The 26,620-nt window shown below is 41.8% G+C and overlaps 1 protein-coding gene across 3 annotated transcripts in view; it reads right to left on the reverse strand.

The window, feature by feature from the left end:
- Positions 1–11,284: 11,284 nt before the first annotated feature.
- Positions 11,285–26,620, reverse strand: part of DAPK1 (death associated protein kinase 1) — a 90,718-nt gene continuing 75,382 nt past the window's right edge. For all 3 annotated transcript variants that reach the window (XM_087741783.1, XM_087741781.1, XM_087741784.1), the window contains 7 exons: positions 24,459–24,681; positions 21,821–22,009; positions 19,797–19,994; positions 17,341–17,479; positions 16,016–16,136; positions 14,318–14,506; positions 11,285–13,696 (listed from right to left, as the gene is read on the reverse strand). In XM_087741783.1, coding sequence (XP_087597909.1) covers positions 12,464–13,696; positions 14,318–14,506; positions 16,016–16,136; positions 17,341–17,479; positions 19,797–19,994; positions 21,821–22,009; positions 24,459–24,681 — 2,292 coding nt within the window. In that variant the 3' untranslated portion in view covers positions 11,285–12,463. The remainder of the gene's footprint in view (positions 13,697–14,317; positions 14,507–16,015; positions 16,137–17,340; positions 17,480–19,796; positions 19,995–21,820; positions 22,010–24,458; positions 24,682–26,620) is intronic.

Genomic DNA, 26,620 nt, shown 5'->3' on the forward strand with positions numbered 1-26,620 from the left:
TTTCCCCTTCACATGCAGTGTGACCTTCCCAATCTGCATATCTTCCTAATCAGCTAGAGCCAGTGCAGAAAACATCATGGGGCAGGGAGAGGCAGGAGGAGGTTGCATCATTGATCTGTCTGCAGCTGATGGTATTACACAAGAAAAACCCTCTTCCCTGCAAGCAGGGTTGGGGGGCGAGAGGAGAGGTGCTGTAACTTCTTTAGTGAGAAAACGTGGACCACTTGGAGAAAAGCTTACCCTAATCTACGGTTACGGTTTAGCTGTGATACTGTCCAGAGTCTGGTATCCAGCTGCAACACCCAGGGAACTCACGGTCCAAAAGCAATACTCTGGTCCTTGGTCACACCTGACCTGGCATCGGGGACCAAGTTGTCCTCTGCTCTAGCTCTTGGGGTGGTACCTTCCTGGGAAGGCCGGTCCTGGAAGGTGGACGTGTCAGCCACAGCGTAGCAATCCCTGATGCTTTGAGGGTGAAGAATAAAAAGATTAAATGAACAGCATTATTCAGAAGCAGGATCACAGAACATCCTTTAATTCATCAGGGTTTGTTAAAATACTAGGCAAAGTGCTTTACTTCACTTACAGAATGAACATGGTTTCTTCGTTTGTTTTTTTTAATGCTTTCCCAGGCAGAGTGACCTACACTCTGGTCTTGAACCCAACAGTAATATTTGGTGTGCAAGAAACAGAAGATCGAGCCTTGCTTTGTAACAGTACTTTGATTTTTAATTCAATTTGCTCTATATGTTGGTTTAAGAAGCAGCATTTACAACAGCTGCTACATATCTGTAAAATCAAGGGGTTTTTCTTCCTTCTTTTTGGTCAGAGAACAACCAATCCAAATGTCAATAGACTAAAAATATCTGCTGGGTATAATGAAAGGGGTCAGATGACACACAGATGAGTTTTACTCAGAAATGTACTGTATTTCTTATTCACATTCTGTGTCTTTCCATCCACATCTCCAGCTAGCCTCTCTCCTCCTAGTGTTTGTTTTGTCACAGCATGTAAAGCCCCTGTCCCACGGAGCTAGGGTGGTATGGCCCATGTCCGCATCTTTGTGACAGTGCTGTAGGACTACAGCGTGCCCTGTACAGCTCTACAGAGTTTAGCAAAAGGAATGGCCACCTGAAGGCATACAGCTCCTGCAGCACTGAGACTTCAGCCACTTTCAGAAACATTGCCTGTGCTGAGCCTCAGCCCAGCCCTTGCAGGCCGGGCTTATCTGCTTGTATCCTGCAGAAGGCTGAGTCAAGGGTGGACTCTGTGACTTCAGCAATGCCACAGGAATCCTGTGGCGCAGGCAGGAGCACAGCAAACTCCTTTTTCCGTCCTTCAGTACCAACCCTGCCTTCATCACCAGGTGGACCAGAATTAGCTATACCCAAAGAGAGCTCGAGGAGAGAAGGAAAGGGCTATGGATAGCTTTCTTCGTACACTAACAGGAGTAAACCAAATTGCAGTTCCTAGTACTTCAGGGATGGCCATGAGTGAGGAGCGCTCAATCCCACAGCTGTGCATTTGCTGTTCTGCCCTCCCCTCCACAGCAGAGCAGCTGTAATCATTCCTTGGGGCTGGCTTTCCTGGTTAAACACCCCCCCAGGGCAGAGGCTTTACCATCTCATGTTTACTGGTGTTTCTGGCTTTGGGACAGTTGCTGATTCCCTAGAAGGGTGTAGACGACTGTTTTAGCTTATTGTGATCTTTTTAAGTGTCTTTTCTGCCAAGGGCCACTGACATCTGCCCAGAGTTTTATCAGAGCTTGTGGAAATGCTTTTAACTAAAACAAATATTGAAGTCAAACCTTTACAGGGTTTGAAACTATTTATGGGTGTGGTTTTCCAAGCAGCTTAGGCGGATTTGAACAAGCATTACTGCTGAAAAAAGGCAGTCTGGCCGTTCCCCTCACCTGTGACTTCTTATTCCTGCTCTAAGCCATAGCAGCAAGCTCATCAGGCTGCAGACAAAGCCTACGAAACAAAGTGGTAGCTTCCTGCTGGATCAGTGAGCTGAACTGGCTGAGCATGCAACCACGTGGGTACCAGCGCAAGCCCAAAAGACCGCAGTGCAAGGGTGAAGAGGACAGGACTTCCCCTTTCAGTGGAACACAGCTTTAGATTAGCTTAAGATACTTGGGAAAATGGACTGTCAAATCTTACAGTGTCGAGACTAGAGTGCTGACCTGAGACACATGAAGAACATGGCAGAACTTGGTTAAAGTCTCTTCTGCGTTAAGCTGAGCAGGGATTCAGACCAGCCAGCATCAAATTCACCTACCCTTACATACACAAATTCTTTCTTTATCTGTCTCCGTTGTTGCAAAAATATTCTGGATTAAAGATAAAAAAAAAGAAGCAGCAAAATGTCAGAAACACAGACGTTGCTGCAACAGGGTATCTAACCCCATCAGCTGTCCTGAGCGTAGTTACAAACACACAGGCGCCGCCCGCACACACCAACTACCCTGCCAATCAGAGACGGCAGCCTTGGATGGATTTGCCGATCAGTTGCCAGCAGTCTCCTGACCAAAATACATGGACTAAGGCTTTGAGCTGTGGCTATCGGCCAGAAGAGCACCTGCTCCTCTCTCTCTACCCCAAACACGTAGTTACGTTGGCTGCTGCATGCTTAGTTTTGTTTACTCTTTCCCGCTAATGTGTACTGTGCTTCTTTCCCAAGACAGCTGAGATAAAGCTGAACACGGCGCTTATGAAGCTGGCAGAATTGGAGTCTGTCTTGCAATCGATGAAAAGGGGCTCTGCCAGAACTGGATGTACGGCGCTCTCCAGGAACCCGTACCAGAACATGGACTGGCTTTAGCCAGTGTTTAATTTTATTTCTCAGGTGCACTCAACTCTTGTTTACTATGACTATGGATGAACCAGGGCCTCCATCTCCTAAGCCCCTGTCTGTGTCACGGGAAGTAATGCAGAGGATTTGTCACTGCCTCCTGCTGCCATTTAAAACTGTTTCTGCTCCCTACAGAGCAGTGTAGATGTTTCGCAAAGGTGAATGCCATCAATATGCTTTCTAATTTGGCTGTTTCAACACTTACTACATTCCCACTCCCCCAAATGTTTTATTTCCTCGGCTTCTTGAAGCTGGCAATCACAGATAGGCTCCAGGTAGCAGAGGTTAGAGGAGCCCATCTTGCTTCCCAGACTTGAAATTGTCCCTGAAATTTGTTGCCTCAATGGACTAAAAGTCAGAGGAAAGGACTGTAGCTATTTGTGATATAGCAAGGCCAGATAGCTTGTGAAATTTGTTCCTTGTGCAAGAATACCAACCTTTTTTTGACCCTAGACTCTAATTTCAGTCCTTGGCATCTGAACACTGCATCTTTGATCAACAGCTGTACTTAACATCACCAACCATATGGCAAGGTCAAGAAGCCACTGATTTCACAGACTTCCTTATTTTTCACATTCCTGTTCTACTCTTATCACCAGCCCCCTTTCATATAATTAATAGAAATAGTCTGAGGTGACAGAGAATACTGAATAAAGTCTCTCTCACTTACGGCTTACACTGCGGTCCTCATCTCTTCATGGGGGAGCCAGGACAGTCCCTTCGCCACACCAACTACCATGTCTCTGCCCATCAATAATAAGACACTGCCACCCCTGGCTAATGCTGGGAAATGTGAGGCGACAACATGTCAAGAGTCTGAACTTGGCTCTACCATAACACTATGGCTGTGGCTGTAACAATTTTTACTATAGCACAATTCGGACAACATCCCTCATCAACAGTTGGATCGATTCAAATGCCAACAAGAGGAAGGACATCCTCACAATTAAGCATGTGTCAGATGAAAACTAAGTGGCAGAGGCAGTTTAATAACCTACCACCACACCCTGCCTGATGGCAACACCGCACGTCAAGAAGTCGCTGTTGTTGGCAGTGCTAATGGAGGCCTTGTCTAAACTACAGAAATGGGAGCCTACACAGTCTGCCTCCAGCTGGGGTTTGTAAGTGTTGGGAAGCACCGTCAAGCATTGATAGTGACCCAGAGCCACATGTGATAGTCGTATTTGTGAGGAGATGCATGTATCTCCATACATTACCATATCTGGTAATTCTGCTGGCCAACAGCGTTCGATGTGGAGACTCTTCTGCTGGGCAAAGACAGGAAACATTTCTACCAAGCAGAGAAGTCAGACTCTTGTCTGACTGTTTCCAGTGAGCAATTCCAGACCAATTTCTTAATAGTCATCTTTCAGAATATAGCCCAAATCGCTTACACTACGAGCTTTCTAGACTCTGTTATGTTTCCTAGATTCAAAAAAGACAAATTACTTGGCAGTTTTGTTTTTTTTTTTTTAAACTGGAAGCTGCATAAAGAGAATAGAAACAGCTTGTTGTTGCGACTGAAATGACCTTACTGATCTTAACGCTGATCTTACAGCTTCTCAAAATCATCATTAGTGTTGTTTGCACACTTTTTGAGGCTCACCTCAGCTGGACAAACGTGGCATTGCGGGCAGGTAATAGGAGTAAAAGGATAGGCAGAGAAACACAAGCCCCTGAGGAGGACTGAGACCAGGTCTGCGGGTTGGTTCCTCCAAACTAGAAATGGAAATCTGGGCTTCAGCTTATACAAAATGTGGCTCTGGGCCTGGTGGGTAGTAACAATAAGGTTGCAATGGCATAAGCAGTCCTTGTAGGTCTGGCCACCTGTAGAAGGAACTACAAGCTTCACACCTACCAAACATGCATAGATCTACAACTCTCTAAATACCTGTTAGGGAGGGTAGCTGTCATTCATTTCTATCTATTATGCAGAGGCATACAGAAATCATGACTCTGCTGTGGTACTTACTATGTAGGTGCATAACAAGGAGTTGTGGCTCCAGATTGATAGTGGATTAAAGAAGGTTCTTCTATCGGGTTTTGCATATTTTTTCACTTGCCAGTCAAAGTAACAGCAGCAGTCTCTGTTAGTAGCTTCTATGAGTAGAAAATTGCTGCCAAAGCATTTGTTTCTCCGTTGGGGAAAACTTTTCTTTTACAGCTTTCATTGAAACCACATCCTAGAAACAATGTGGACCAGAGATAGAGATGATAAACACTTGTATAGAACACTTGTATAGAAACCAGTTTCACTTCTGGGAATAAAAGAGAAAAAGTGGAGCCCAATGAGCACTGATGGAGGCAGGAATGTCCCCCTTAGTGCTTAATGCAGTGGTGCTGGGCTTCGTACAAACACACATGAATGTCAAACCCGAGCTTCAGAGAGATCCCTTTGTGCCTACAATGCCTGTTCCTGAGCTCACTGGTGGAATGTGAAAAATGCTTCAAGACAGTCACAGCATAAAGAAAAGCATAAGACAGCCTCCCCTCCATTCTCTTTAATATATGTGATATTTTGTGTTTGCTGCTAATGCCACAGCAAATCCAGAGATCACATCCACACTGCACAGCTGAATCGTGCTGGAGCCAGGAGCATGGTTTGACTGACAGTAGAGAGAGGCCCTGCAACCATAATAAAAAATACGCATTTATCTGGCCAGCGACAGCAGCTGCCACGTCCACTCACTTTGACCTGTGCTCTTCCTCCATGCAACACCTGACTCACCTGGTGCTGCAGACGCCATTTCGCAGGGGTGACGTAGCACTCTTTCCTGCAGTGAGTAATTTAAAGCAGAAAGGCGGGTCTGGTAGGGGAATTGTGAAACTAGTGCACTAGCATGGAAGACTGGAATAGTTAAATAACTGAATATCCTTAGTGAAGTAGAATACATAAAGCAAGCCAGAATTTCTCCCCGTCACTTAGACCTTTCTTTAGTGGCTATGGGAGTTCCTACACAGCTTTCCTAGCCACAATAGTAAGAAATGCGTTAACTGCATCGCGCTGCCTCACAGCTGGGGAGGTGGTTCTTCCTGTAACACTCCTTGACCTTCCGCCACTCTTGGAAAGAGGGTCTCCCTGTTTCGTTAAGTACAAACGAATGCTGGTCCTTGGAGAATGAATGGCAAATGGGGAGGTCATTTGGTGGCTTTGTGTTCATTCTTTACACCCATCCTGTACACCCAAACTGACACCAGTAGATTAGGTTCCTTCTCATGTTTTCCTGAGAAGGCAGCAACAACCGCTTTGTAAAGCACTTCTCATCCAGGTAATATTACCTGGGATTAAAAAGTCTGGAAGTTCTCCTGGTAGCACTTTCAGACTCTGGGCCTTGATTCAGTTCCTGAAGCGTACATGGAAACTGTGTTAATCCGTCACTTTAAACATTCATGAAGCTCCTTTCTAAACCTCTGTAAGCAGACTGATACTACAGGTATGCTGCAGGCCTCAAGCTTCCTCTGAAATCTTTACTGGCGCTTGACTGCCAGGTCTAATAGCTGCAAGTGATATTTCCTTCTGACTGTGAGCAACGCAGGAACTTTAGCCCATCCTATCTGATGCTAATTTGGTTACCGTGACTCACCCCCTTCTACAATTTCCAGGCTAATTGCTACAACATTCTCCAGCTGCCAACACGATCCCAGGGGTCTGCAGAAAATTTTGATTCAAAGTGTTGTAGTTGTAGAGGGTGATGGTTTAACTCCTTATGTATAACCAGTTCAAATAATCTAATCCTAGCTATCAAAGCCTTTAATGGCTGGAAACACCTCCAAAATAATCTCTTTCCTGCTGCTTCTGCCAATATGTACCTTAGGAATGATGAAATAATCCACGCTATAGGCTTAGGGAAGTGGGACCTGGTTCTATCTTGCAACGCACCTGGGTTTGGCACTGGCTTTCATGTGCACTGACACATTGCCTTCAGCACAAAATTCAAGATCTGTACCCTCTGTTTTCCGGTCATAAAAGCTTCGGCTTAGCAGTAGTTGATTGCACTCAGCACTCTGCAGATTTTTTTTTCCCCCCCACATCTGCAACTAATAGAAAGGACTAAAAAAAGATGCCAATGCTACAAAGTGGTAGTGCTTTGTAGGTAAATTTAGCGACAGCAGGATTTGCTGATGTTATCCCAATGTTCCCAGCAGATGCCCCTTCTCTCTGCACTCCCTTTGCTTAGCTGATTCACTCTGCTACGTACATTTTGGCTTGTAAGCAGTCCTGTGCAGGGGGTGTGCAAGTGAGACCAATTCTCCTCTAGGAGGAAACGGACTGTAACAATCCAAGTATACTTCTTGGTGGCCAGGCTAAACCAGCAGATTTTGCAATGCAATGAGCAGCTGAAAAAGTGAAGCACATGGTGACTCAAAGTATTACACACGCGATCTTTTAACAGCATCAGCAGTCTAACCCCCCTAATGCAAAAGCCCTCCCTTCTCTCCCATGTTTCTCTGAGAACTGTTTTGAAAAGCACAGCTTCATCCTCCCCTCCCTGTGCACCACATGCTGGTGCCTCACCCAGCCCTTACTCACTGATGGAAATTCCACCCCCTTTGCCAGGCAACCCCCCCACCCCAGCTTCAACTGCTGAGATGCAGCAGAAGCATCCTGGCTACACCGACACCACGTATGGCCCGACGCTTCTCGAGGTCAGTTATACTCAGCCATGACAGTGCCTGAGCCCACAGGGAAGATGCCTCACTGAGCTGCGCTCTTTGGATCCTGTGCAGCTACCAGAGAGTGCAGATTCCTGAGCCTGGACACAGAGCCACTAGAAATGCCTAAACTGTTGCAGCAGGTGCTGCGACGTTTCAGCAGAAGGAGGAACCATGGGCCCGGGCTGCCAACATCGCTTTGGCAGCAAACCCATGTGAGTAAGATGCAGCATGCCTAAGCATTCACTCCTGTTCAAGACTCCTTATCGTCCTGCACAGGATTCTTCCTAGTCTTCCTCTTGCTTAGGAGATGTGAGTGCATATTAGTTGTGTAGGTGCTCAGCTTAGTGACAGCAGGACCCAGAGTTTGAGCAAGGCACTCCAGGTTTGCCCTGTCTCAGGGCATGGCTGTGATTTTTAAGGTACATCCAACTGACTCAGTAACACGGTTGCATTCTGAAGAATGATCTTTAACTATGCATGTTTGGGATTTGGACCTCACCCAAGGGTACTCTGGCTAGTGCAGAAATGGTAGGTCAGTTTGGTTAATGCAAACCTGAACCAGGTCCACTGAGATCCTCATCTGGCTTTGAGGCAGCATGAGCTGCTGGCCCCACTGTTCCTGTAAAGCTTGTTATGATAAACGGTGTAGCCACACAGAGGAATACCATCATTCACTCATCTAACTTTCGGAGACCCAAACATTTCCACCTGCAAAGTCTGAGTGGCTTGGCTGTAACCGTTTTGGAAACCAAGTACCTCGGGCATTGTTAAAAACTGATTTTCTTCCTCTTTTCTACCCACTGCCTTGCCTTCCAAGTCAGATAAAGACTGAAAAGATACGGGAGTGAATCTGTGGTCCTGTTTAATGTTTTTTGTGACCCGCTGGACTGAGTTTAACAAAAAATCGAATAGGAGTAAATTTTAATATTGTACATAGTGCTTTCAGGACACCTTCAGAGAAGATACTGCACTGCTCCATCTCCTCTGACCTAAAGACAGGTTTCAGCCAACAGCATGCTTCATTCACTTTGTTCGGAGTTACAACCTGGGCATTACTCCTCCGTTTCTTTGGCGACGCTGAAATAGTGGTGCGATTCAAATTGAGGCACCTGTTTTAATGATGCTGCAGCACAGGATCTTTGGAATAGAAAGGCTGCAATGAACTAACAGGTAACTTCTCCTTGGAGTGGGCAATGCAGCCAGCAGAGGTTCAGGACCTGGAATGGCCTCCAGCACAGCCAGCTGTAACATCTTCACTGTTGCTCTCTCTGGAGACCTGACCATTTAGGGAGCTGTGGTCTGGCTCCTTTCTAAGCCTCCTGGCTCTCTCAATCTCTTGACACTTTGGAGTTGCTAAGCCCCTGTAGTTCCATAACTCTTTCTCAATCATTTGGATCACAAAGATCCTAAAACCTGTGGCTGTCACCAGCTTACATCCTCGTAAGGCAAGAAGAATCATATATATCCACCTCTGCCCAGGGTCACCTCTGGATGCCCTTCTTGTCCCACCCTCAAATTCATTTGCATGTAGCCACTGATCTGTTGTGGCTTTCCAAACTCACCAGTCAAGGTCAGCAGCAAAACTCTCAGAGAGAGTAAAACCAGTAAAATCTAATACAAATAGCAATATGAAGTACTTTACTATCCTATGCATGCTGCTGGACAAAAGACTGTACGTGGAAAAATGGTTTACACCTAAATGCTCACTTCCTCCCTATCATCTTCTTCAGAAAATTTCTTCAGAATTTGAGTCCAGATGTCAGCAATATACATTTCTAAACTGCAAGATCATCTGTCATGCATCTTGGCCTTGAGCAACTGTGTTGCAAACTTTAGAGTTTGTCTACATTACGGATTTTGAAGACAAAATGTATGTTGGGGCTAATCTCTTTTGTCCTCAAAATTGCGTTTCAGCAGCTCTGCTCTGAAGCTACAAAGAAGTGCAAGGAAGACGGCCTCCTCATCGTTAGTATCCAGTTTCACTTGAGATCTCAAAGGCAGGAGCTGAGCTTAGCGTGTTCCTTGCACAAACTACACATAATTTACATTTATGGCTAAATTTTTTTGATCTTGCAAAGACTTACATTTCCTCCATTTCTGGAGTGAGTCAGGCAGGATCAGTGCATTTTAAACACAGTTCTAAAAACTGTGGAACGAAGCTCTGCTCCTCGTTGCATTCACGAAACAAAACAGGAAATCAGTAAAAAGGGAAACAACCGAAGGGATGCCCACTTGCATCACTTTGCTAAGCTTTTTATGTTGAAATTGTCATTTAGGACAACAATGTTTTTTTTTTTTTTTTTACTGTCAGTGGCACGTGATTCATAGGAAAGCAATCCAAAGCTATCCTATGACTGTGATTCACTTTCCTGAACCTATAACCGTGAAAACTGTAAATTAAGCAATAGACTTACTGCCATTCAAAGATCCATCATAGGATCTGCTAAGTAATTTATACTCCCTGGGCTGCATTTTACAGTAAATGGAAGCAGAGAATTGTCAGAAACATGCTGTTGGGAGGTTAAAAACAAAACAAAAACCCCAACACTGCATCAGTGTTGGTAAGTCGACCATGCATGTTGAGCACATGTAAAGCGCCTGGGGAGGCAGGCAGGGGAGGAGCCACCTGGTATCTCAAAATCTTGCCACTCCACCACAAGGAGTACAGTGGTGAATTACATCCCAAACTAACAGACACCACTGACAGTCCTGCAGGGGGAAAGCATCTCACAGTCGTCTCGGCTCTCACAGGACTTGTGAGACCAAGTCCCACTCTTCTGCAGTCACAGACTCAGTGAAGGTAACTCCAAGTTTGATGCCTGAGGAAGAGGCCTAAAGAAAACAGCTAGAAAACCAGAAAGTCTCATGAGACGAGAAAGCCCTCCACATACCAGAATTTGACAGAAGTGCTGAACATGTCCACAGCTGGAAGGTGAAGCGTGGTGGTGGGCATGAAGCGATACAGGCAAATATGGGCTGCGGAAAGTTGGGCTCTTCACTGAGCAACTTTAAGCAGTGGTGGGAGATGCTGAACTCTGTTCGTCAGAGGCAGAATATCAGAGCAGAGACACCTCAGGGCAGGACTGCTATAACCGTACTTCTCACTGAGGACTGGACTTTGAAAAAATACTAAACAAAGGAGCCCGGCGATGCCCAGGGAAGGATTTAATAAAGCAAGGATAAAAGATGTCAACAAAGGCAGCGGGAAACGGCAACTAGCATTTTAAGAAGAGTCCGTTTAATTCCTTCGCAGCACACACAGGGAGGAGGTATTGCGCAGCGCTGCCTGCGCAGAGTGCTGTACAGAGACTGTGCAGCTATTGGCGAGTGATGCCGAGAGCTTCAACAAGCAAGAGCAGCACAGCCCCTCGTGTGATGAGAGGATCCTTAATGTAAAGGACCATTACCACAGCACAGGCTCTAACACAGTGTTCTCCCCCCCCTTGGCAACACAGCATAATCTGGAGGATTCCCGATGACAGACTCGCATCTGCTGTTTTGTTTTTCATTGTAAAAAAACACAAAGGAAAAGCTATGTAGCAAACCGCTTTGGCTTGCCATTTGTCAAAATGAATGCAAATCCCTCTGCTGCAGAGGGACCACCTCTGCAGTAAACAGGTAAACAAATATTCCTCCAGCGTGCTGAGAAACCCCGCTGAAGTGAAACAGGAGGTTCCCAGAACTTCTGAAGCCAGGCATTGCCTCTCCAGGATTGCGACTGTGAGGAAAAGAGAAGTTTCGGTCCCTTTCAGCTACAGAATATGAACGACAAGGATGCAACAAGCAACAGTTTATTTGTAGAAAAATCCTTTAAAATTTTACTACATTGTAAGATTAAGGAAAAAATAGTATTAATATATGTACATACAATATATATAAACAAACACACATCGCACCATTAAAATTACATGCTTTTTAGAACAGAGAATGGGTCATATTCCCTCATATCAATTTTAAAGTTATCACTGCAAGAAACCTTGCTTCCTTTTTGTTTTTATCCCCATCAAAGTTTTCAAGTACAGGAAGGAAGTAATGCAGGATCTAATAGTAGAAAACCTTTGTTATACACAAATTACAACTGACAGCTATACAATATTATTCTGCAGTATCCAACACTTCTGTTTTTTGAACTCCGTAATGATATGAACTTTTACCTGAGGTGCATGGAAATAATGAAGCATGATAATTGGCAAGTTTAAGAGATTTTCACATTATGATTTGACTGTAATTGAAGTTGATTAGGTTTCACATGTCTATACCCATAGTACTGGCACAAGAATGCTCTGCGTGAGTCATCACCAATGTCTCAGAAGTGCAGGAAAAATTAAAAGGCAAGCACCACTTGCAATGATAAGCATGCAGACAATTTAAGTGAAACAGAGGTAGCATGTTCTTGTAACTCCAGCAGGGTCATTCAAATCAACTGCACCCTCCCTTCTGCAAAAGGCACTCGCTTTTTCAGCTATAAACAATGTGGTTTTAAATTCAGTCAGAGTGACCACAAATGGTGGATTTCTCTCCTTACAAATATAAAAAAATGTTAAGCAGAGGACATGATGAAAAGGAAAAAAATAGGTGTAAGAAATACACATTTCAGGTAATATGTGCTATTCCTCTGCCCTTACCTTTTATGGGGAGAATCGAAGTATTTTATAAAACAGTTGCAGTACATAATCCAAAAGTTAAAGACTTTCCAGTTAAAATGGCAGTATTAAGCAGCACATTATGTATCAGGAATAATTTTGAAACACCAGAAGTACATCGGCCTTTTTGATAGATAAAAAGCAACAATTCACAGTTAGAAGTAGAAAGTTTACGCACAAAAAGGTGGTGCTGGAGAAGGATAAAGATCCTTTGATGTAAAACCTCATAAATGAAAATGCACAGAAACTCTTGTACTGTATCTTTTATCCTTTTTGCAGTTTGAAAAGATGTCCATGCAAAACACCTGCTCTTACCGTGACACTACAGAGCTAATCGAGTTATAAGATGTGCCACTGTTGCAACTGGAAGCATAAGCCTCTTGACCATTAGCATCTAAATTTATTTTGAATACAGAAGATGCCTTCAGTAAAAAGTCTGCTGCATCTCTGCGACCTAGTTCCCTCAGCTTAGACATCAGGATACCTACAGTGCTCTCAGGAGCATTGCTCCACTCCTGCAGAAGGGCATGGACTGGGCTTGAGACAAAGTCATTTTGTGTTCCATTATTTGTATTGTACTTTGCAACAAGATCAGGGAGGCCCAGGTTCATGGCCAGAAGGCACCAATCTTTGCCCATAGGATCTGGTGGATCCAAAAGTCGACTTAGTTTTCTCCTGGTAAGTAGATTCAGATCAGAAACATGAATATCCATTCCTAGGCTTCCCTGGGAGTAGACATCAAGACACCCAAAACACAGTATACTGCTAAAGCTCTCTTTATATCCCCCCATAGTGTTAGTTAGTGATGTCTCCTTTTGACTCTGTGCACGAAAAAAGTCTCTAGGCTGGTAGACCATTACTGGTTCATGATGTTCCCTCAGCTGCTGAGGACTTAGGTAGTATTTCCCGGTCAGAAGGCCTGGTAAGGTTGTGGCCATTAAGTTATCAATAGTGCTGCATACAGAATCCAGAAGTAAACAGCACTTGATCTTCTCTGTTTCCAGTCCTCTAACTTGAACCTCTATACCCTGACCATGGTTTACCAGAAGCACTAAAAGCTCAGCTCCACGATTTACAATCTTTGATCCGTTTACCCACAGACGTATATCAGCATCTCCCTCTGTGCTTTGCTGATGAATCCACCTGCAGAGATTCACCTGAACTTTATGAAAAATTCCACAAGGAAATGGGGTAAGATGTTCCACAGGAACGATTCTAACACCACCATAAATCAGCACCTCATCCTCCTCATCTGTCCAAGACCTGTGGAGATTGTCAGTCTTTATGAGAGCAGGAATATCCACCATTGCTCCACTGCTAAGGTCCCTTGCACAAATATCCATGGCATCCAAAATCTGTATCAGTTCTTCCACATCACTGTCTGTCACCAGACGCTGGATGTCCTCTATAGTGTACCGACCTCTATAGTGATGGAGAGCTTTTGGGTTCTCCACAGACAGGATTTTTCCAAGGACATTTGAACAGAGCCAGCGAGGATCCAGAAGCACAACGTCTTGGACAGTTTCACTCTGCATAATGTTAATCTGTTTATAAATATGAAAGTTACTATTTACATCTTGTGAAGTACAAGATGATACCCCACTTTCTCTCTTTCCTAACTTACAGACCCAATCATTTAATTAACACTGCTGACAGGAGAAAAACAAACAGTGCATTTTAATTTCTTGCAAGTACTCAAAACAAAGAGCATCTTATTCTTGATTTCCACTGGTAATAAAGCCATTACAGCCCAACAGCAGTAAAGCCTAGCCATGCCCTGCAGGCTATTTATGCAAAGGTGTTATCCTACAATTTCTAATCGATAAACATAAATTTCTCATATGCAGTGAACACATTAGGCACTACCTCATTTAAGATGATAGCATACTTACCCTTTCTGAGTATTTTATATTCTTGCAACTATAGCAATAAACTGTAATTCTTCGTGTCTCAAAGAAATAACGTTGAATGCAATAGGAGCCACAAGACAATAATGATAACAAAAAGCATCATTAAGCAGTTTCCACTTCTTACGATGTCTTAAGAGGGAGGAGGGGAAAAAAACCCCAACAAACTACAGACATTTGCTTAAATCCCATTAAACAATATTCTACCAGAGCAGTACCTTGCTAATAAAGATATGCAATTTAGAGAAAAACACTTACTTCTCCTATGCTGTGCAACTGCTGTGCAATATGCCGTAGGTCCTCTTCACTTGCTAGGGGATTAAGCTGTTCCTGTACATCGTATACAAACTGCTGCAAGGACATCAGCTGGTTGGGTCCATTCATTTTTCTCCATGAAGGCAGTGTGGAGATTATTTTTTCACACAGATGAGTCATAGGTGGGCAAGTCTTACAAAAGCACAGAAAACATCCATTTGTAGTTCTACTCTGCTGAGAATAACGATACTATTTTTTGTTTTTAAAGGTCTAATGCATTCATGATGTATACTCGCATCTAAAGAGCTCCCCTTGTGATGGACCTTTACTCTTCCATCCGGCATTCACTTGCCATAAGATCTAACTTTCCTTAATAAAATGAATTCCAGAAACAATTTTTTTGCTAAAATAAGCAAACTTTCCAAACATCACCATGATTACAATGGGAATCCTGACACGTGGAACAAAGTTTGGTTTATATAGTCTGGCCTTGTCAAGTGTGCTGACCACCTGAAACAGTGACTTCAAAATGTATCAACTGCCTTCATACATCTAGAAGTTAATCTTTATTTCAGAAGTTGTCAACATTTAATTAAAATCTGTATTCATCAATATCCGTACAGGACCAATTTACTTCAACAGGTGAGACAGCAGAGTACCAGATAAGAAGTAAAGATGGTACTTTTATCTGTTGCTTGTCTTGGACATCACTGATGCCTTCATCCTACACTTTCAAGCCACAGCACGCACTTCTTATGTAGCAAAGCCCTCCAGATTTCAAGCTAGTGACCATAGCTATAATAAAGTTTTGTCAGAGAAAAAAAGCTTATTAAATCAAGAGACCATTGGGAATATAAAATAGGCTGAATTTTGCACAAAACCAAACATTTGCCTTGACCTACAGAATGAACTCAGTAATACATTCACTTTTAATTCATTTTTAAAAAAATACCTATCACAAGTAGCTGCAGAAACTCTTGTTGGTGGGTCACACAAGTAAGAGGGCCTTTGGTATGAAGAAATTTACATCCATTTAGCACAGGCTACATAACAACTTGACTTGGTCACCCTCACCATGAAAGTTTCTGTGGATTCATGGTGATGATATCAAACCATGGCTATTTTACCTTTAGTCTCATATACATATACCTACACATATATATACAACTCCGTGCACATATCTTTCAGTAAAAAAGTGTAGTAAAAAGTTAATGCATATTCAGTTCACACAACTATATTGGGAATTATCTAATGGTTGAGGAAACTGTTCTACTCTGGTGGTTTTTTTTTTTTTAATGAAAAACTTATTTGCCTGAAATACATTCTGTTTCTCTGTAATACTATGCTGATAAAAAAAAGATTAAAAACAAAACAAAACAAAACAAAAAAGAAGGGTCAACGCTGGAATCCAACCACTGTCAATTCAAAATATGAAACTATAACTTCGAACTGAAATGCTCAAATAATTTCAAGAGATCATTTTGGTGACCTATACAAAACACCTACAATTTTGAAAATGCTGACTGAATCTTTGATGTCAGGAGTTTGTTTATCACCAGGTCTGTCATGCATGCTGCTAAAAAATTGAAACATCACTGATTTCTTTAAGTTTCATAATGTAAGTACTAAATTTACAGTAAATTATTACACAAGATTTTCACATTTTGGCTGGCCCAACCTAGACCATTAGACATTACTTACAGAAATTATCTGGCTTCTTATTTCTTGCAAGTGATTTCGGAGAAGCTTCATATCTTTAGACCCAGATGCTCCAGCATCCAAGACAAATAACTTGTCTGAAATTTGCAGATCATTTCCAAATCTGAAAGAGAAAAAGCGAGCAATTATTTACTTAGTCCCAGATCCAGTTTTATTTCTTAATCCAGTTGTATTTCAGTCTTAAATTACACAAGAGTTATTTTTCTTCAAGGAATGATGAAAAAGTTTAAGTACTGATTATGCTAAGATATTTTATAAGCACAGACAGTATAGCTGCTCTCCAATTTTCTTGACAATAAATAGAGATATTGAGAGAAAATTATTGTCTTTCCTAAGGAAGAAGGCTGAAGATGTGTAAGAAAATTACAGCTGCATCACAGGACTTGTAATTACAAAAACAGTTTACTAGAGAAGGGATAGCAGGAATTAATTCTTTTTAAGGTCTTCATATTGGTTGTTTTCTTTCTTCTCACTTTAAATAGTTCAGTTGTCATTGCTATTGACACCAGCTCTCTTTCTCACTTCCTTTTGACTCTTCAACCACACATACTTGTTTTCCTAGCTCTGGGCTGATTTGCATTTAAAAGGATTCCAACATCAAAGATTACACACCGGTATTTTCTGTTGGTTTATTTCAATTGATTAAGATATTGCCCTGCCACTATTGTGCTGGAATTCCTACATCTATTTCTTGTACAGTCCAGACAAGGGTCTGTGCTCACAGCAATGGATGGTTCCATTTATTGAAGAAGGCTAGAAGTTTCTCTAACTTCTAGGTACCTCTTGGATGACCTTGTCACCTGTGTGACTCCACAATGTCCAGCTCTTCACAAACTATGTATGGAGTACCTCCAGGCCTGGTTTAAGTTTTTTTCCTACCCATCCTAAATCAGTTCAGAGCAAAGGGTGGCTCTCCTGTAAAGGTTCCTCTTTTGCACTCAGAGTTTGTAGCTGAGAACTGCCCACTTTTCTGAGACTGGTGTAAAACCTGAGCACCAAGATGTTGGACAGATGGCTGATACAGGCCTTTGCATGTATCCCAGTGTTTACAGGGTGAGACTTCCTGAGCCTCAACTCGTTTTTGCAGCACTTGGCTCATTTTAGCTCACATAAGGCAGCTCACTCACTGTAATATTGGTAAATATTTCAGTTTTTGCACAATATAAGCTTCCTGAACATACTCAAAATATCATAATATCATAAAGCTTAAGCCACGTAAAAACCTTTTACATATTGCTATGCATTTTAGTATTTTTCTTTCCAACTGACATGTTTAAACACAACATATAAATACACTCCCCACTTACCTGTTCCTGATTTCTTTCAACAACGACATGTCTTTGTCATACCAAAACTCTCCCGCAACAGGCCGAGGAAGATTCACTATGTCAGCATGTGTGGCAACCAAAACAACACACAGGGGACTTTTCAGCTTTCCACCAAATGCTAGAAGAGAAACAAGAGCACTCCCTCACTATGAGACATGCCTATGGAGACGGCTGTCTTACTGAGCCGGGAAAGCAGCAATACATTTTACATTCTTCATACCAGTCACTTTTGCAGTGGATTTACCAACTCTAAGCATAGCCATACGGTGCTTAAGCCACTGGTGCTTTGGCTTTTATCTGCCTATAGGATTATCTATATAATGTCCAATTTGAATAGATAGACTCTTTGAATAACATCATACACATTGATACTACATGACTGTTTTAATAAAAACATTAATCAATAACACTAATGATATATTTATTAACTACAAACTATAATAGCGTGAGGAAAAATAATTAAAAATAACAGCTTCTTGAAAGGGTTTCTCACAATCTTTGGATGGTCCTTAATGCTACAGGTGCAGAGCAGAGGATTATAAGTAGAACACAAAATGTCTACAACATTCATACGGTGGTATGAATGCTATTTTGCAGTACTTACACAAACAATGACCTCTCACTTAGGTGAGAGTTAAGTAGGAAAGCCTGGCAGAAACCATGAAAAAGAATGAGAAAGAAAGATACAAATGGCGTGAATGAGGTGACAGTATGGAACACACAGTTTTCAATCTTTTCTCAAACTGATCTTCCAGAAAAGAAGAGACATCATTAGACTGTTTTTAAAAGAAGACAGTACATCCAATCCTGCTGTTTTAGTCTGACAAAACTTCACATGGGAGAAATATGCTTACATCACTGCTCAGTTTTCATCAACTAAGAGCTCCAGAATCTTGATTCATGCAGAAAAAGCCACATTTTCCCAAATCTCTGCATAGCACTTCAAGGTCAGTATTATGTAATTATAAATCTTTTTTTTTTTTTTTTTTGGCAGCTGAAGGACTTAAGACAAAATAGACAAAATAACTGGCAAGTAATTCCAAAAGCTTAAGCTTTCTACTAACATCAGTTACTACATATTACTTGAGAGAGTTGTAAGAGTACAAAAATGCATGAGTACCCAAACTGAGCTGACCAGTATAAACACTGATTTAAGCAAAGTATCTAAATAATGCTGATAATTAGATCAGCAAGAAGAAATGATTAACTCAAATTCTAACTTGGTCAAACCAAGAACTAAGTTTTCTTGCTAGACTGAGGAGCTGTGAAAAGCTTTCAGCAATTGCAAATTAACTGTATTTTCAGCTTTTCTGCAAATTTCTGAGCTTTTACTTCCAGAAGTAATTTCATATTGGTTAGATCCAAATGCTCCTATTGTTAACCCTGTGATTTGACCTAAAATGGAAAATGAAAGATGTGCAGATGCCTGAACCAAAAACTGAAGGTCTGCCTTGGTTCATCATTATCATTATCTGGCTGAGATAATGCATACAGAATCACGCAGAAAACAAAACGAGGGGGAGATACTCTGTGCACTATGTAAGTATTTGATATGCTTGTCCGGTGAGTCCCTAGCAGTCTTATAAATGCCCATGAGTGCTGAGTTACAGCCACTGGCTGGAATAACATTTCAGTTCACGGAACCAAGATACATGTCAGAGCTTGGTTTTTCCATGAAACTGTCACAGTCTGCACACCAATGGTCAGGTACAAACATGAACAAGTTATATGGTATATACACCTAGACCTACAGACCCTTTAAGGAAAAAAAAAAGTTAATTTGTTTGCCTGCCAAGTAACTTTCAGTTTATTAGAAAGCCTGAATATAAAACAAGTAAGCTTACTTAAAACCTGTGCAAAGTCTGAGAATATGTGAAATTTACTAGAAGTACTGGTTTCTCTATACCCTGATGCAAAGATTAATGTATTTGAAGCCCAAGTATAACCCTAGTTAAACACGTTAAAGTGGCATGTACTGAGAGGTAACGCCACTCCACAATGTCGCTCTGTCCTGTTCTTGCTGACAAGACCAATTTATGCTGGAAACACTGTTAATTAGGGTTAGATGTAAGTGGAATTTAAGCAATGCATCTAAAACTGGTTTTAAATGGTTCCAACCCTCTGAAACACTTTTCCATGCAGCTTATCTGACATAAAACTTCATCTGCCATTTACAGATGTAAATCCCAGTGCCACAGGAGGCTGCACTGTACCTCATGACCCTTTTTATTTGGACTAAGTGGCGTGTACAACTCTTCACACTTGTTACACAGATAAAACTCCCTTTCTCTAAGAAACCTTGTGTAAAGTTTGAATATATGGGGATGAAGACACATAACCACACTCAACACAGAGGATGTACGAAATTGCAGAGAAACACAAGAAGCTTTATCTTATAGTCCCCTAATATTTCATTAACAGGTAGAAGAGTATACCTATTGGCTCCTCAACTGGGACTAATGATTTCAGGAAACTGAGCCAAAAGGTCACTTGGTTTAGCTGGATTTCATAAGGCTCCTCGAGACTAAAAAGCACTATGTGAATTGCAGTGGGATCATTTGCAGCAAAATAATCGTAACAGCAGAAATACACAGGATTCCCAGAGAATTCCCAGATGCTGAAATCACCAACTCCTGAAAAACAGACAAACAGATGAAGAGATCACACTTCATCAGTAAGCACAAAGCATCTTTCAGCCATGGAAAGAGAAACAAAAGAGTTAATCTGATTTAAACTTTCACAAAGATAAACCGTATGCACATGAGAAAGCATGACTGCAAATGCAATCATGAACAAAGGGAAGGGGTTTCAGTCAGTCTCAGAGGCTGAGAAGTTGGGTCCTCACAATCTGTTCCTCTCTCACATTCACTTCTCTAGGACATTCAGCTGGGTGCCACGTGGAAGCACCTGTGTGTTAAACACATGCAGCCTTACACATTAAATTGGCCTTTGCCTTGCACAACAGCAAGGGATCTTGTAACTCCTTTGAAAAAGAAGAATAACGGCTCCCATTCTTTTCCTGCTCACCCCAAAAAACTCAACATTTTAATTAATTTTTCTTCTTAATGTGCCACTGCTGGTATTAAAAACAGCTGAAGGCCATTCTCAAAGAAGCCACTTTGCTTTACAGAATTGTACTATTCACATCACGTTGTTAAGTCAGGACTGAAGAATCACCGTGTTAAGGATCCCAGCAGCACCGTGCTTCTTTCTGCTATCTCCTTTAGCTTCAGGTGAGAAAAGTATTAGCGTGTTGCACTGTATGGCACGTCCCAGACTCACCATCCGATTAGGGTGCAGTCTGCCGCATTTGTACTACCTTTATTTAAATAAATGCTGATTAAGATGCACCTCGAACTTCTAGAAGAAGCCAGAAACCTCAAATCTGCTGTTATGAGTCCAGCTATTCAGAGTTCGCCCATGTGCACACTTTTCTTCTATATCAAGACAGCACAGAGAAAGAAAAGAAACCCTGTCTGACAGTGTTGCACAACTATTTCACTGCAGAATTTGACTTGGTTTCAAATTACACTGAAAGAGGAAATTAGCCTGGACAAAGAACAAGCTTTAGCTACATGCCAAACTCTTCAGCATCTAGGACAAACGTTTTGTCACTGCATGTGTTAGTGTGCATATACTGCATCCATAAATAGGTTTCTCCCTCCAAAATAAAATCTTGATTAATCCTAACTCAGCCTCAAAATTGCAGCTGCTAAGGAGTGCAAAACATTTTCCTTATTAAGAAGGGATCCTACTGGGAGAGATCTTACCACCTATATAACGATTAGTATGGCTGGTGGTGTATATGCACCATTTATATGGTCCTCACAGTCAAAAGCCATATATGTACTTACAACATCTTCTCTGACTAACCCCTGTTACTGCTAACTGGTTTCAGTTGCAGAGCAGTTAGCTTCCTTTCAAAAAAAAAAAAAAAAAAGAAATCAGAAGCTCTGCTCACCATGTTTGGTGAGCTGCAGGACTCACCAAACATGCTCCGGTCCTGTTATGGGGTGAAAATGGTAGGTTCTTCATACAGCTGGGAACTACCTAGATGGTGAGGACACTTGGGTCTATCGGACCACGTCAAATCTGATAAAATCCCCAAACAACACAGAGTACAGGTGAAGGAGCCTTCACACTAGTAGCCAGTCTGCCAACTCACTCCTCATATACCAAATCCCTCCTTCCTCCTGCCCCACTTATTCATCTCAAAAACATTTCTACATGACACTATAAGGATCTGACACATGTGATTACTAAGTGTATTACAGGTAGGGAACTTCATGCAGATTTACTGTCTGCTTAAACAAACCAAACTCCACCAGTGTTCGATTCTCAACCACAGTCACTACCATACTACGTCAAATTGTTTTTTCCCTTTTTGTTTTTAAACACAAGCAACACAGCATTAACCATCCCACATCATTAAGGCATGCCAGCCCAGGGCTTTGCTTACCATGCAAGCAGGCATTTTGAATGTCAATGGCCTTAGTGGACTGGTCATCAGCAGAGAAGTGAGAGTGATGAGCAGGTGAAACGAAAGCTTCTAATACCCCTTTGGTCAGGCCCGGCTCAAACATCATGCTACGGCTTCTCACACTGACATTCTCACAACCAGGATAAAGATTCGTAATGCTTACTGAAACTGGGTCAGGGAAAGGAAAATGAGATTACAAACCATGTGAAAATCACAAACAGATCACTTCAAAATAAGTATGCAAGGCATAGAAGCTGATTAAAAAAACCAAACTGCTCTTCAAAGAAAGGAGATGACTACCAAGCTGTAAGCATACACAACTACACCTTTATTCTGAATGATGAAGAAGTAAATACTAGAATGATCTTATATAGCACTTATTGCCCTTTAGCAGATATACCGCTGGGTTGGAAGCATAGAAAAAAACCTGAATGATTTGGGAATTAAAGGTTTCAACAGTTAAAGTTCTTCTATCTTGCAAAGATATACTGCTTTTTTAGCTAAAGGCTGCAATTTCATAGCATGGTCCATTGCATATTGGTATGGAAATGCTACATATTCATATACTTGATTCCTGTAAGTAAGGATAAAAGATATCACTGTGTAACAACTGTTTCTGGGGAGGTGCGGGAGAAAAGCAGGCCCTTAACCAAAATTATTTTACTAATAAGCAATTTGTTTAGTTCATGCTTCATTCAGATTCCCCAAGTGAGAAACAAAAGGGCTTTTTAACTGACTTGCACCATCTAGTGGAGAAAGTAAAGATTTCTTTCCTCCACTAGATGCTGAATTCTAATATTTGGAGTTTGATATAGAAAGAAACTACCTATCAGCTGTAAAACTATACTTTCATGTTTGATATTCTAGTGTAATATTTACATCTTTAGGCTCTTGTAAATAAATACATGGTGAATTCACACACTTATTTTTACAGAATTTAAAGAAGCCTAAGCACATGATCAAGTATAACCCAAACTGTGCTGATTTAAATGTTTATCTGGTTATGTCACTCAACCCATAACATTATTTGCATGTTATATAATGATTTTCATCCAAAAAGACCAGGTAGTGAAACAAGCAAAACCCAAAACCCCAAACATTAAAACAACACCATAGTAGCTTTGCTTGCATAGAACAGCATGTTTCAAGTCTGCATAGCACTCCACAACTTTCTGGCTTTACATCTAGGTAAGCTATTTTCAAGTGAATGCTTCAAATTCACCATTATTTCTATAATGATTTGCCAACGTGACTGGCAGTCTTGTCTGATTTTATGATGGTGTGAGCACACAACACCTAACCTCTGGTTCTGGTACCAACCAATATAGAAAAACCTGTCTTCAGTCAAAACCTTCCTGCACTGCCTCCAGGAACTGATATTCCTTGAGTGACTTATCTCCCCTTGTATGACACAGTAAATTGAGATAAATAAATCAAGAACTTCTGATTGATTCATTTAAGCAATTTCTTTATTCTGTTGTCACAGACGTGAGCCCCTTGTGTTAAGTAAACAGCAAATGCAATAACAATCTCTGTGCCAGCTATCTTGTCGTGTTAAAGCTGCTCTGTGAGTACCTTATAGCTTCCTCAGGTGACTAGAGAAAAAGTAGAGATGAAATCTACTACTAGCCCTGTTCTAACATTACTTAAAAATGATGAATAAAACCTAAACCTGCAAGTATCATCTAAAGGTTTTTAAAGAAAAAGGCAACCCTGACCCCATTTAAAACTTACGTGGTAAGACTACTTCTAAACATCAATTTAAACTTGAGCTCCTCAAAGTGCCTGCTTAGCTTGTACACATTGCACAGCCTCTCAGTGTTACAAAAGAGACCTGGACAAACAGTTTACTACTCTGCCCACTGTCCTTCTGCCACAACTGTGGGTTCTTCCAAAACTGGGCACATGTTGAAGTATAAACCTAGCTAGTTCCTCCACATCCTGCAGCTCTTCCCACTTCACACAAGCCAACTGGTGCTACATGGGCAAAGTTGCCCTATTATTGGCACACATTTACTTCAGTTTAGAAAATCTCCATTTTCACCTTGTTTGTAGACAATTTTAGACACCTCTAACGGGGTTAATCCACTCCTGTACCGTACGGAAAAGCACTCCAAAGCATCAGAGGCAGTTCTGAATCCTCTATTATTACTTAAAGATCATATAAAGATGCAGCAACCGTTTCAATTTTGCACAGTGCTTATTGAAGCTACTCAAACAAAAAGGCTGACAAAACATGATCCCCAAAACCACGACAGTGGAATCTGGTCACGACACTGGAATCTGGTCACAACACTGGCATTTGTAGCCTAGGACTTCTTGTGAAAAATAAACATCAGGTGTTCAGAAGGCCTGTCCTCCACTCTCCAAGTTCACTTATGCAGTGTGTGAGTAAACAAAACCTTATCTACTCCTACAGCCTCCACACCCACTGCTCCTCTTCGCTCTTACTTTAGGTACGAGCCTGCACACAGAGAAGTCAATACTCTCTCCGGTTTACTTTGGTTTCTTACATGCTTGGCCTGTCCTGTCTTTTGCAGTGCAGCCAACCGTTCTTCCTTAGGAGCTACACAGGAAAATGTTTTCTCATTCAAATGTTACATCTTTGAAGCCATACCTGAAGGTTTGGAAGACAAAGGAGATGGGGGGAATCTGGTTGAATTTGTGGAGGAGAGCCTAGGCCTACGTCTTCGGAAAAAGCTTCGTAACAGGCCACACTTGAGAGACTCCACGAGGGTTGTTTTCCCAGCACCAGAGTGTCCAAACAGCTTCAGTTTGATCCGGGCCTGCGGATTCTGTGTGTGCCGCAGCTGCTGGATAAAAAGCCCCCGGTGCGTATCCTAAAATTCAACATAAAGAAGAAATCAGGACATGTGGCACGGAGCTACTGCCTCCCAACAAACTCAAAACACAGGGTTTAGGTAATGCTTCCTTGCCAGGTTGATGTTCATCTGGATCAGTTCCTCCATCTGCTTCATCATGCAAGTGATCAGTTACTGGCAGAAGGGCAGGGACAGGTAGACAAGCCACAGCTGACTGCCTGCTCTCAACAGCCACCTTGAGTCTTCATGAAAATCACAGATGAATTCAGGCTCAACATCAGTGAAGGCAATAATTTTGACCTCTGATGGAGAGGGCAAAGGACGAAAAACTAGCCTCTCTCAGCACCCATTCTCCTTACCTGTCAGTCTCAGTAGCATAATGCATATCCATAATCTTATATAATATACATGCAGCATTGAAAAATTTTACAGTGACAGCTACCACCTGAGCAATCCAAAAACTCGATGTGCATTTCTCCTCTTCTTTACATCAACTTTTTCTGTACTTGTCCTATTTGAGAGAATTCTCTTCTTCCTGCTCCCTCCTCCCCCCACCCAGTTCTCTGTTTATTTCCACTTCAGTTCTTTGCAAGGTAAATATTGCTTTTCCCACACCACTCATCTCTCCTTTCCCCACACACTTCTTATTCTTCTTTACCTTAAAAGATGCTCGCATACTATTCACCTTCCATTTTTCTACCTCTCTACTGCAAGCGTACATCCTCCAGACTGGTCTCCCTCTTTACTCCCAGCCTCAATAGAGCTGCCTCCCTACTTAATTCTCCTCTCACAGTTTGCCCTCTGTGTGCATTCACTGTCTCTTCCACAGCTGCAATCTCATCCTCCTACGCAGGCCTTCCTCAAACCCAATCACATCTCCTACAGAAGAGCTTTCCACTTTGAGCTCCCCCATTACCCAATTGTATCTTGTCTTGTAGTATCTGAAGGATACTCCTTCTGTTCCTGCCGAAGACAGAGTTGGGAATGAACAAATCAAATCTGCCTTTTCTCTTTGCCCAGCAAGAACCAATCAGACATGGATGCTCTACTTCCCACACAAGCTGAGACTGAAAAATCAACTCAACAAGGGGATGCAGTGCAGGTCAGCAAACTATCAGTGTCTCTCACCACAGAAAGACCTGTTTTAGGGAAACGGGGAGTAGCAGAAACGTGGAAGGGCAATGGAACTAGCTTCAGCCTCCTTTCCTTCATTTCCCCATCTGAAGCTGAGAGAGCAGCTCTGTTTTTCTGCATATGTACTGCGTTTAACATGCAGAATGAGTCATTAAATGAGCACCTACAGCCCCCCAAAATTATAAGCATGCAGCAATTAAGCTGAGAAATTTGACAGAAATAGTAGTGCATATAATTTAGTTCCTGCCTTGCTAACAGGCATTTATTAAATAAGTTAGTCACAATGCAAATACTGCACCCCTTCATGGCTAATACTGAACCCTCTGCAAGAGCCACTATGACGGTAGGTTCTTCATGTGTGTGCTATTAGGGACAAAAGCCTCCACAGGCACTGAAAACAAAACAAGTGTCAGGTACACTCTCTAGTAGATGATATTGACCTTTTTGAGTAGTACTTGAACATTTTCAGTAGTTTAATGTAGTTTATTAACTTCAGTTGATCAAATTCTCTGTTGCAAAGTATACTCTGATGAAGTATGTAATTATCACACATTTTCCCCATATATATCGGCAGGCCTTCAATAATTAAGTATACTTTGCTATAAAGAAGAGAGTTACAGCTACTAATGACTGTTTCAGAAGAGATTTATCTGATCTCCCTTTTGTTCTAGGTCAATTCGTATTAGTTCCATATTTACATCATGACTAAAAGGCAAATTTATCCACCTGCATGCAGAAACAGGCAAGGGTTCAGTGTGGGAATGCAACTATGCAAAATGGATCCTGTTATGACAAACATTTACAAAAGCTATCATTGCAAAAG

The sequence above is a fragment of the Nipponia nippon genome, unplaced genomic scaffold (genome assembly GCF_047370975.1).
Source record: "Nipponia nippon isolate SJK-2023a ecotype South Korea unplaced genomic scaffold, ASM4737097v1 scaffold_8, whole genome shotgun sequence".
Classification (NCBI taxonomy): domain Eukaryota; kingdom Metazoa; phylum Chordata; class Aves; order Pelecaniformes; family Threskiornithidae; genus Nipponia; species Nipponia nippon.